Raw genomic sequence first — 13284 nt, forward strand, 5'->3', positions numbered from 1 at the left:
ATATTTACCAAAACTGCTCATAGAATATACAGTAAATTGTATCCCAATGTAAAAAAAAAAAAACAGAAAAAACTACATATGAGAGTGTGTATGTGAGTGCGTATATGGGCTAAGGAAGCTGAGCACTGACAATAAAGAAAGAGGAGGATCTTCAGCTCACAGGTAAAAAGCATAAGACATTTCACAATTAAAAACTGAAGGAAAAAAATGACACAAACAATACAAAGGAAAGACTATATATGTTATTTTAAGATTAATAAGCCAATTTTACAATGAAAAATTGTAGCCTGGACAACTTATCTTTGCACAAAGCAGAAAAAGGCTGGAAAAGTTAAACCACAGGTCCTATATGCTATTTGTTATATTACATAAACCTCTAATGTCTGTCTCATAGCCAACTTCTCTGTCCTGAAACGTGCTCAAATGATCTATTCCAGTTATTTCAATCCATGGTCACATCACTAAAGGTGACTCTCATTTTCCTATTTAGCTTACTTCATCAAGTTTGTTTCGTGGAAGATAGCAGTATTTCCTATAATTCAGGACAAATTTCCTACACAATAACAAAGGATTTCCAACAATTACTGAAAATTACACATACAGAGACAAACTAAAAAGGCAGAACAGGTATAAATAAGGAGGAAGGAGAACATTTGTTTCTAAATAAAAATTTTTAATTTCTAAAACTAAAAAATTAGGAAAATAAATTAGGAGATTCATAATCACTGCAAGAATTAGTTCTATGCCTGCGCTAATGATCAAAACAACTATCTCTAGCACTTTGAAAATTTTATTGTAGAAATACCAAAGTCATAAGTATAACGACTTCCATTTCCCACCATGACGCTAATTCTACCTAGAACTCCAATCACAGGAGTCAGATGGGTTCCATCTGGTCACAATAATAAGCTGCCAGAACTGTGAAAATGGTCCAGTGATTAGCATTAAACAGTCTGCTTATTATGGTAAAGCAGGTCAAAGAAGAAAAATCTTGGCTTTAACCATTCTGTCTTAATCTCTTCCCTCCTATTTTGAGTTAACTGTTAATCTTCAGTTGTTCTGGAGACCCATTACCCCCAGTGGTTCATTCTCTTCTACGGTTTTTAAATAGGGTACCTGCACTACTTGGTTCTATAGCAGAAAAAAAAGGGGGGGGAGGAGAGAGGGGTAGGTGGTCTCCAAGGGTCTTCCAATGACTTTCTGAGTCAGGTCCTTTAAAACTCTAAAATTTTTGAATGAAGTGAGGTACAGTAGCATTAGATTGGGGTTATCCCAATTCCCACTTTGAATTTGTCTTGATTTATTGAGGCCACTGACTTCCATTCCTCTGATAAGCCTTATATTCTACAGAAACTGTTTAAGGATAAGGCTTTAACAAAGTAAGCTAGCTAGCCTGTAAGTTAAGATGCATTGATACTTTGCCTTTTTGATGGCCCATTAGTAGTCAGGGAATTCAGCACATCCAAAGTCTCTTACCACTGTTCCCTAGAAAGAATAAATAATAGGAAGCAAATTCAAAGTTAGGCTCGGAGAGCTCTGAAACCCAAGAGAAATTCATGGCAAGCTGCCAAGAAGAAAAAGAAGGAAGAAAGCTAAAAACTCTTTAAAACTTACTGTGTGCTAGGCACTCTGCTAGGTAGATACTTTATATTATTTACAGCCCTTCAAGTTAGGTACTTTTTGTCTTACAATTGACAAAATGAATCCTGAGAGATTGTTTTGCCCAAGGTCACAAAGCAAGAAATGCCAGAACCATGATTTGAACTTAGGTCTGCAAATAACAACACGTAGTTGAGAATGTGGAGAAACCAGAATTTTCATACACTACTAGTGGGAATGGACAGCCACTTTGGAAAAGTCTAGCAGTTCCTCAAATGGTTGAACAGTGTCTACCATATGAACCAGCAATTCCACACCTAGATATATAGCCTAGAAAAATGAAGACATCTCCATATAAAACTTGTACATAAATGTTCACAGCAATATTATTCATAATAGCCAACAGTGAAAACAACCAATTGATGGCTAAACCAAAATGTGGTACAGCCATATAATGCATTATTCAACAATAAAAAGAAATAAAGTATTGATACATGTTACATGGATGAACCCTAAAAAAAATGCTAAGTCAAAGAAACCAGCCACAAGAAATCATACATTGCGTAATTCTGTTTATATGAAATGTCCAGAATAGGCAAATCCACAGAAATAAAAAGTAGATTAGTGGCTGCTAAAGTAATTTCTTTTGGGGGTGATAATGTTCTAAAATTAATTGTAGTAATGGCTGCAAAACCGAGTACACAAAAAAATTAAGTTGTATACTTTAAATGTGTTACCTGTGTGATAATCTTAATATATCTTAATATAACCCAACCTAAACCTTAGGTCTGATCCTGCCACTTTAGCTTTCCAAGTCCAGGTTCAGCTGTAAGGTCTAGGGATCGATCCAATATGTGATGTATTTGATGTGTTCTGGTTACTCTAGTATCCATATCCCTTTCTTAGTCGTACCCTAACTTCTTTCTGAGCAATTACTCTCCTCCACTCTACTGGATAGTCTAATCGACCTCCTCAGCCAAATGGTAGGTAGACAATGACTGAGGCCAGGCTCCCTTCTAAGAATTTAAATTGTTGTAGTGCAACCTACAACAACTTATACCTTCCTAGGCCCTTCAGAGCTTCCTCAGTTCTTGGCTAATTAATTCCAAGTGTGTTTCTCCAGACTTCTCCCTAATCTTGGAAACTCCTGATAGGTTTCTTTTTTTCTTAAGTTAGTCCAAGTTGGTTTCTGTTGCCCATAAAGAATAATATACTTTCCATTTTCCTAGTACTGAGAGGAATTTTACTCAACTATGGTATCTAAAAAGTTCAAAACTGCCCAACTAGATGCTTTTAGAATAGCTGCTGCTCTTTACTTCCTATGGCCATTAGGCTTAAGAGCCTAAATTTCAGGAGGAAATATATGGGCATCGTGGAGAAAACAGCAACGGCTGTCAGATATCTGTTGCTACCTAGAAATAAATGGAAGCTAGTAATTTCAAAAATAGTATCTCTAAATTAAGGAACACACCCCGATTTACCATAGTCATCAACAGGGAAATGCATTTAAAGATTTTTGGGGGATTTAGAAAAACAACCTTTAGCCATAATAAATCCATGTTAGCAGGAAGAATGATTTATAAAAAGACTAAGAATGCTATAATTCCTAACCATAAGTAATAAACTATTAATCATTATTAGACTTGATTTCTCAAAATAACTTGAGATTCTTGACCTGATATGGAACTTTGTTGCCAACAGTAAGGAACTTTTATATTTCCCCCAATAATAGACTACCTTACATTCATCACTTATCTAAAAATTCTTCAAAAGTTGTGCCTACAGTCTGGAAGCAGTAAGACCTGTCACCTCTTAATCATCTCAGAGTTAATAGAAGGTGTTTCACAATGTTAATTAAGCAGAACAGTAGGTTCTCATGCCCTCCAAAGAAGACTGTGTTCCTATAAAGCTATGTCTTAACAATGGCATAGTTATGCTGCTGAGCACAGCACTCAGACTTTAACTAGAGTCACAGATGGCATGACCAAAAAGATGTGTGGGAGCAAACTGTAGTATACCTGGGTCTAGCCTGTTAGTATAAAATCTTTTGAGAGAATATCATTTTAAATGACTCATTTTCCAATAATCTTACAGCCAAATTGCAACTAAATTCTATCTCTTACAAAAGATTCAAATGCAAATGACACCCATCTAATCAAGGAGGCTTTTATATTTGGGGGAAAAAATGCCAGGTAAAACTAAGTACGACAGAAGACAACAGATACATTTTGGGGCGGGGGGGAACAAACAGGAAACCAAGTAAGGAGAGATGGTAGATAAGAACAGAATGAATAGAAGGCAGCCAATCATGAGGTTGGATTTTACTAGAGGATTTCTAAATTTCCATTTGAGTAAAATCCTAATAACCTATCGTTTGTTACACTCAATAACTCTAAGAAACGCATTATCGTGTTTTCCAGAGAGTCTCAGGGAAAAACAGCGAAAAGGCAAAGTGAATAGTAGGCCAGAGAATTAACTGTCTATATGCTATACTAACACTGAAAGCACAAAAAAAAAAGTCAATTTTAATACAAAAGTGAGAAAAGAAGCCAACAAAGATCCATTAACTCTGCTAAATGAACTAATCTCTTCTGATAAAACTATTATTTGAATTAATAATCCATAATGTTTATTGAGCATTTATCTCATACTAGGCACTGTATCAAGTATACTAACATGAATCACCTCACTTAATCTTCACAGCAGCTCCATGGCATATACTATAATATCAATTATATTATAGGTCAAGAAACTGAGGCTCAGAAAGGTATCTCAAATAATCAACTTAGAAAGGAGTGGAGTTGGGATTCAACCTGGGCAGTCTGACTGCAAAGCCAGTGCCCTTAAACAGTTCTCTACACTAAGTTATCAAAGCACTCGACATACAACTAAACATCTGAGGGCCTATTTCCTGTCACATATCTTGCTAAATATTAGAAATACAAAGTTGAATGATACAGACCCTACAGAAGAGCTCTTGTAAGAGTTTTCATTCCTAATGTAGTTTCATGGATTAACGTGAACTACATTATAGAAAAAAAGATTCCTAAATAATTTTAATATCTACACTCAAGTTGCCTATCTGGTGATGTATAACATTATCTTGGTACTTTCTCCAGCCATAAACACGTCTTTCAGTTTGTCCACAAAGGCAAACTTTCGCCCCTAGACAATCCCTGGGATACAGTGTTTTCTGCTTGGAACATAGAAAACTTCCTCCAGGTTTTTTCATCTTCGCCTAATGGCTGCACATATGTGTAATTCTGACTAGAAAGGGGCCCATTATGTTACACTGAAATTATCTGTACCATTAGCTGTCCAGACTGTGAGGGCAGGAACCCCAATCTGCCTTGTTCAACACAACACCCTGTATCTAAAACTTCTTAGGTCACTCAACAAATGTTTGGTCAACAAAAAAGTGCTCAGTGATGTCACAGGGTTTGTCCTTAGTACAGCTTGGATTCAACCATCTTAACTTACATAAAACAACAGACATGTTTATCAAATCTATAAATGAACAGTGCATGTTTATGTGAACATGTACATATATGTATACACATATTCCCTTGCTCTTTCCACTGAAAGGGCCAAGGAGCAAAGAGTACACCTATTACTCAGATCTTGGTCTCTAATACTACTCCCCACCAACTGGAATCAAAGTTTCCTGGAGAAACAGCTGAATCCAATGCTGGGGCAGGGTAGGTACAGGTAAATGTGTAATCATGATGTACCATAAAAGGAAGTGCTCAAGAAAAAGGGGGGAGGAAGGAGTGAAGAGGTAGAGAAGAGGATTTTTGGAGTGGTGAAACTATTCTGCATGATACTATAACAGTGGATACATGTCATTATACATTTGTTTAAACTCATAGAATGTACAACACACCAAGAGTGAACCCTAATGTAAACAATAGAATTTGGGTGATATGTGTCAATGTAGGTCATCAGTTATAACAAATGTAGCACTCTTGTGGAGGATGCTGATAATGGGAGAGGCTAGACATGAGCAGGGGCAGAGGTTTATGGGAAATCTCCCTATCTTTTGCTCAAGTGCTATGAACTTAAAACTGCTCTAAAAAAAGTCTTATCAGAAAAAAAAGAGGGCCATCTTACAAAAACAAAGGAACCAGCTTGAAGGAGCTCTCACTGGCCAAATCTGAAGGTTTGACCACAAAAATATTATTGGGGAAAAAAAGGAATTCATGAGCCCACAGTTTATAAATACCTAAGTATGAGATAAGAGAAGGCTCTTCTTTATAAGGCCAATGTGGAGGAAGTACTAGAGTGGGACAAAGATTAGTTCATCAATGGATGCTAAGACTAGGGGAAATTTTGATGGAAAGTAGGATCTGCACAATTTTAAAGTGCTTCCTATAGACTGCTTGCTCATTAGTTTCAAGAGAAGAAAAATAAGCAGTGAATTTGTAGTAGAAATCAGACGCACCAACAGAATAATCAAAATTAAAATCACTAATGAGAAACAAACAGACACCGTGTATACCTCCAGATCTGATGTCCTGAAAAGGCCTAACATGACTTCTGCAGTGTTTTGGCTAAGAACGTGTAATTTGAATCGAATCACGTGGAAACATGAGACACACCCAAAATGAGGAATGTTCTATTTGAAAAAGGAAAGGGGCTGTATTTTTAATGTCAATGTCATAAAAGACCAGGGAAATGCTCACAATTAAAAGAGATTAAAGAGACGTTAACAACCATACGTAATACCTGATCCTAAGGATGGATCCTATACAGAAAAGGAATAAAGTGCAAAAAGGACATTTCAGGGTCAATTAAAAATCAGAATACAAATGACAGATGAGATTAAAATATTGTATTAATATTAACTTGACAGAAAATAACTGTACTATGGTTATACAAGAGAATATTCCTATTCTTAGGAAATACACTGAAATATTTAAAGATAATGGGCCATGATTTTGTAACTTACCGTTAAAAGGTTCCAGGAAAGTATATGTGCACATATATAGGTGAGTGTGTACATATGAGACAAATGTTGGTTCATTTTATCATCCCCGCAGATCGGGAAAAAAAAAAAAAAAAGCGCACATAATGCTTAACTCAAACATTATACACAGGATAAAAAGGGGAAACATACCTGAATAGGAGATGGCTTTTCCCAGCCCATTTCAAAAATTCCCATCAGTAACTCCCGTTTCAAACAATAATCTTCAAACTCATTTCCTTTTGTGGAGGTCACATCCTAGTCAAATAAACAACAACCAAATAAAGTACAACTCCATTCCTTTGCTAGTTAGCATGCTTATGAAAGTTTGTTTGAGAAACTAATTCTTTATTTACCCCATTTGAAATACAAATATATGTAGATTAGGTCTGCCTTGATATATATTTCAACTATTTCTAAAGAATAACCACTCTCTAACACACACAAGCCATTTAAAGATTGTGTTTGGAAAAAGGCCACCATGGGGTGATGGTCTTCTAAAGACAAGTGAATACTGTTATTTTTATATAAGAATCATGCTGTGAACTGCAAATCACAAGATGTCAAGTTAAACCCTAGCTGCACCACTCACTGCCTACAATTATCCTAGTCTAAAATGGGGTTACTCAAGCTCAGCAATATTGACATTTGGGCCAGAAAATTCTTTAAGAGGCTATCCTGTAGCATTTCCACAGCTGTGATATCCAAAAATGTTTCTAGCTATTGCGAAATACCCTCTCGGGGACAAAAACCATCCCTGGTTGAAAATAGTGGGCTAATAAGAGAACCCCTCAACTTCCATGTTCTCATCTACAAAATGGAGATAATACCTAGCCTGAACCTTACTGTGCTGAGAACAAAAGAGAATTTCGAGAAAATGCCCTAAAAACCATAAAAGCATTCCATAAATTAAATAAGATATACATACATACAAACCCAATATCAGTATGTAGATACACATTAATATAATTCCTCCAAATAGTGGAATTTTTTGACAATTCATCATATATGATCTATACTATTTCAACCATTTCAACTTAAGAGTGAACATATAGTCCTTATTGTTATTAAGTAACTACTGCACTTTTAGAGTTCCCACACCATTTCCCACTTGAATTTTACAACCAACTTACCGAAGTTTTGATTCTTAGGTCCTTTGGAGGGAGTTTTAAAGTCTTTTTCCAGTCATCACCAGGTCTAGAGAATATAATAAAATTAAAGTATCAGAATTCAGAGCACCACTATTCTAATAATACGAAAATAATTCATCTCAATTATAATTAAGTTCTAAGAAGCACAGCAAGTTTAATATATTGCCATTTTACTTAAAAATATAGTTAACAGATAAACAATTTTAGAAAAACTGCTCTTCTTACAAAGAACAACAATGCAGGGAGGATTAAAAAAAATATCAAGATAGAAAAGAATAAGGCAACCATCTTAAGAGAAGCAGTACAGTGTAACAATAGTGCAACTGTTGTCCCAACTGGGAACCCATGTGTTTTGTTTGACCTACATGTAGTGTTTTAATTTAAATCAGTTGCCAACATTTAAAATTAGATTTTGTGTAGAAGTCCAGATTCTGGCTTTTCTTAAAAACAAAACAAAAACAAAAACCTGGAAGCTTTAGCAACACTGGTTTCAAATTTCTGCATGGCAATAGTTTGATAGAACTTAGTAACTAGAGTTTAAAATCAAGCTTTAAATAGGGCGAGTACTCTCTTACTTTTCTAAGCTTCCATTCTCTCATACATAAAATGAGTTAAAAATTATACCAAATAATTTATATAAAGCTCTCAGCACAGTGTATGGCAAAACAGAGCTCAATATTAGCTGTTAATGAACATCTCTTAATCTTTTACATGAATCCATGAAAGAAAAAATAAGGAAAATATAATTTAAAAAATCTTTAGGTCTGGCAAAAACCTCTAACATACAAAGCATCTAACAGGAAAAAAAAATCTGCCACTAAAGCAAACAATGCTTTCAATTGTGTTGTCTTTAAAATTTCTACTGATTTCATTACAGTGACTCTTATTTAATCAGAGCCCCCCAAACATCATGAGTCTTGATTTAGAAAGATGAGCATTTATTTTACTTAAAATTAGGTCCCACATAATCCAAGATACTCTAACAAGATAACTGGTACCAATTCCAAGGTTACTAAAGCCTTTTACCTCAGCCTATATCACATCAAAGTTTCTGAGCAAATATGTCAGCTGAATATTGTAGTAGGCCAGCTTACCACACTGTTAAATGTAATAATGAATAAAAATGCATAAGATAAAATGCAGGCACTCTGTCCACGAGGAATTTATAAACGAAGTATTTAAAATGAGAAAATAAGTAATATAGGTAAGTAGTTGAAGAGTTCTGAGACAGTTGATGGGATCTAGAAACCTTCACTGAAAAAATGACATTTGAAGTAAGATTTAAGAGACCCACAGAACTGAAAAGAAACCATTAATCCTAGGAGAGGCAAATAAGAAAAAAAAAATCCACTGTTGTCTTAAATTAGAATTTAAGGAGAAAATACTCTCATAATGAAATAATACAGCTTTGTTTCTACCTTTAAGGATTAAAAATAGCCTAAATTTTGCTAGCCTACTCATATTTCACCAAGACAAACTGCAATTTAAAAAATATTCTAAGTAATGTGGTCACCTTTATAAAAAATAGAATATGCATTAATGACACTTCTCTCAGTGACCAAACTGATTCTACTGGAAATTAATTCTTATAGGTCACTAATGAATCACATAGCAGTAACCATCTATGATATCCTGGTAGCTTACAAAGGCTATTTTTCTTTAGGAATTGCTTGGAGGCATGGAAAAGATCTAAGTTGTAATAAAACATACTTTAGTACAATTGACCAGTTTCATCATCATAGAAGATTTCTATACGTTAAATCAAGGTACATAGCTAGATTCTTAACAACAAAGCCAAACCTCAAATGGGGATCTAGTCTTAAATGTTAATTTTCTATTAACTGACTCTCTAGAGCAATGGTTACCATTTAAATAATTTAAAGCAGAACAAAGATAATAACCTACAAACTTGCAGATTTAAAAAGAAAACATTCTGTAATAAGATGAGGCTCTTGAGTTTTAAAGTCAACAAGGGGGTTGGGACTATTCAGAGATGTGTGCTTCCAATAATTCAAACTCCTGAGTTCTCTATATAAAACTGCTTGCTATTTTTAAAAGGAGAAAACTTATTTTTTTAAAAAAAGTAGAAAAGCAAAGTTCCATAAACTAAAAGTTATAGATAAATTTTCTGTGAGTATGTTTAGAGTTCAGAAGGCTGGGCAAGTCCTTAAAGTTTAAACTTGAAATGGCTTTAACTGCCATTTAAACTAGGGTAAGGTGCAGTTAACAATACTAGGGAAAAGCCACAGTGGCAAAAACAAGATGAATCTGACTTAGGAAAGCCAGAAATGTTTAAAAAAAATAATCTACACAAAATATAAATCATCTGTGCCTATATTCATTAATAAACCTGAATTATGGCAGAAATTATTGGCCATATTGCAAATAACTGCAAAAAATTCTATTACAAATATCTACTGACCATAAAACAAAGTCATCTCTCCACTTGCAATCAAAATGGATAAAATAAGGCATAAAGTCGTCAACAACAAAGTAATAGAAATTTCTTTGGTCCCCGCCACCAAGTGTTTATTATTTATTCCAACACTTACTTAATAGTGGTGGTCATACTCTGTCCTTGCTGCTGAGTGCCATTATTGATTGTGTTGGTATTTTTCAGCTGGTTCATCTGTTGCTGTGTCTGTGTGCCCCCTCCTCCGGGGCCACCACTAGGCTTCACAGGGCCCCTCAGCTGACCATTTTGACTGGATAGACCCATTATAACAGGGTTCTCTGTTCTGGCCGTGCTCATACTGTATTAATTGTAAAGATGTCTCTTTCAAACTTCAAAACCTTTGAAAGTCAGTAGAGAAACTGTAATAACAGTTTATTAGGCTCTCCAAAACGAAGAGATAAATATGTCTTGCTCAATATTGAGTCCTTTATTGCAATGCAGGCAAGCACCTGTAAGTCTGAACGGTAAGCAGCAGTAACTTGCTCTCATGCACCGAATCGTTTTATTTTTTAAAAAGCTCTCTAACAAGGTTGAGTTAAATTCACTCACTTCAATCTGAAACAAAGAAAAAGTTAAGTTAGCAAACACAGGAAAGTTAGAAAAAAGTTGTTTCCCTTTTTAAAAACTCCTTTAGAAGAACTTTCCTTTTTTAAAGAATTAAGAATACAGCTGTACTTAGACCAAATCATTAGCCAGGATAGGAGAAACACAAAAAGGGGAACTGCCTTAAAAACCAAACCCACACTGAAAACATTCTCAAACATTTTAAACTGGTAGTTCAAAGCAACCCAGAGACTATTAGGTAGAAAGATAGTATGGTTAAATTAGCGTTAGTTGTCAAATGACAATCTCTTCCCTTCAGTATCCTCCCTGATGAATTCTCTAAGTCAATGACTTATTACACTTACTTGCATAAAAACTCAATGAAGTAGCACACAACTAATGTAAATTTACATCTGAAGACAATGTTTTTCTATTTCTGACAGCAAATGAGAATCCCTGAAGTGAGCCTTTGACTTAATTTTATGCTTTCAGAAAAAGCAATGCATTTGTGCACTCATGAATTTCAACTACGAAAGTTAAACTTTATGAAGAAAAATGTATTTTCTTTTTTCCTTTAAGTTTTTGCCCTTTAAAACAATAACTGAAGCAGGGATATAGACATGTATATATGTCACATGTTTGAATACTAAAAACTATTAGCTACGTTTCAATAACACTTTTCAAAAAGTATATCCTAACTCAAAATATTTTTAAAATTATAAAAAAAAGAAATTGCCTGTTTAAAAACGTCTGAGATGGCTAAACATACTCGTAACTTTCCAAGAAACCCAGAGTACTAATTAATAGTTGTTTTAAAAAAAAAACTGGTTAACCTCCATTTTTAATTATTCCCCAAACCAATTTTAAAATGTGGTAAATAAAAACTTAATTTACAAAGGCCAGAAAATAAAGGCCTACTCTTATGGGTTCGCTCCTTTTTAATTCCTTTACATTTTTTACCAAAAATACACTAGCTAATTAATTAGGGTTATTTTTCCATACATCAAGTCTTGCCAAACAAAATTTTTCTAAAATATTTGTCTTACTTTTTTAAAAAATTGAAAATAAAGTTGCTCACAAGCAAATCCTGATTACCACATACGCAAAGAGGTATATTTGAGTCTTCCAGAATCTGATTAACCTCTTAAGCAGGTCGTGTTTAACGGCCACCTAATTTCAGTTTCAAGGTAGTAAACGGTATCCTTATTGGCAGGTTTACATTACCATCAACAATATCAAGTGGTTCAGAAGACTTGTTTGCAAAGCACTAAGAGGATGAAGAGGGCAACCTCTAAAGATCAAACGATATCATTACACTCCTCATACATCTAAGACTCATTATGTCCCCTAGATCCGAAATGTGACTATGTGATAACTGCTCCCTCTTAAACTGAAACCTGCACTTACAGCTTTATGTTTCAGACCCCTCCTTCCCCATTTAGATTTACAAGTTATATTTCTGTATTTCAAAAGTACGAACGAAACGAAGACTAGCTGGGAGGAGCGCCGTGCGGAATTAACTACACCACTTCCCAGATTGTAGTTAGCAACTGACAGTTTCACACCCAAAACAGTATCGTCATCTCCAGCCAGATCTTTTGTTTGCAAAAGCAGCGCAGTTTCTCTAAGCTGGGTCTGCAAGTTAGAGTGACTGTTTTATTCTGAAGGGGTAAAGGGACTGTGGAAGAGAAAAGGGAGTGAGCGAAGAGAAAGAAACAAGCCAGTGATTTGAACCCCCTACTTGAAGAACAGTAATTTCTTGCTCTCCCTGTCTCTCCCTCTAAAAAAATAAAAATAAAAATCCAACACAATTCAAGTCACCTCCCTGTGACCATAAACACAAAAGGGTTGGGGCCCTGCAATCCTATCTGCGCAACAAGAGCAGGCAACCAGCTCTGCGAGTAGGAAACAAAAGGGACTCCCCCTGTAAGTCCCCAACGAGAAATCCTTAACCTAGAAAGCCCTCCTTTCCTCCACGACTCCGGGGCTCTAGAATCAGCCTCCCGTTATCGATCTACAAGGCTTTATTCCAATCAAGCAACTGCTGGTCCCTTTCTAAACCGAGCCCTTCACTACTGTACATCCCTGCCGCCCCCTATAGGGCTGCCTCGTACCCTATAACCTCCACCATCGCCCTAAGTCCTTGTCGCCCCCATGGTCCCACAGTCTCTCATCTTCTATAAAGCTCCTCCGAGTACTTAGCCCGCTGTTTCTACGGAGCCCGCCGCTCACAACATCCCCACATTCGACTCCTCTCAGACGCCCCCACCCCACACAGCTGCCGACTGCCTTCCTCCCTAGGGCCCATCCAGGCCTTGGGCCTACGCCTCCGAGCGCCCCCCACGACGACCGAGGGGCTTCCCGCAGACCCGACGGCGCCGCTGACCTTGACCCCCCCACCTCACCCCACTACCGCAGCTCGGGCCCGGGTCCTACCGCCGAGGCCACTCCCGCTCGGCACCTTCGGTCCTTTATTGTTGACTCGAAGCTCCCAAAATGGCGGCGGCTCGTTCCTCCTCGGAAACCTCCTCCCGCCCCCACCCAGCCCCTGGCTGCCGCTGCCGCCGCCGCCG

At 36.4% G+C, this 13284-nt stretch overlaps 1 protein-coding gene across 4 annotated transcripts in view; it reads right to left on the reverse strand.

The window, feature by feature from the left end:
• DDX6 (DEAD-box helicase 6) overlaps positions 1-13284 on the reverse strand; it is a 31103-nt gene that overhangs the window by 17085 nt on the left and 734 nt on the right. Inside the window, exons 1-4 of one of the 4 annotated variants that reach the window (XM_006912578.3) lie at positions 13148-13240; positions 10266-10723; positions 7696-7759; positions 6716-6820 (exon numbers count right to left, since the gene is read on the reverse strand). In XM_006912578.3, the coding sequence (XP_006912640.1) occupies positions 6716-6820; positions 7696-7759; positions 10266-10465 (369 nt within the window). In that variant the 5' untranslated portion in view covers positions 10466-10723; positions 13148-13240. Of the gene's footprint in view, positions 1-6715; positions 6821-7695; positions 7760-10265; positions 10724-13116; positions 13241-13284 lie in introns of those variants that run through there. The other 3 variants (XM_025047322.1, XM_006912576.3, XM_006912577.3) reach the window with 3 other exon arrangements.

Source organism: Pteropus alecto, unplaced genomic scaffold, assembly GCF_000325575.1.
Source record: "Pteropus alecto unplaced genomic scaffold, ASM32557v1 scaffold215, whole genome shotgun sequence".
In the NCBI taxonomy this organism is placed as follows: domain Eukaryota; kingdom Metazoa; phylum Chordata; class Mammalia; order Chiroptera; family Pteropodidae; genus Pteropus; species Pteropus alecto.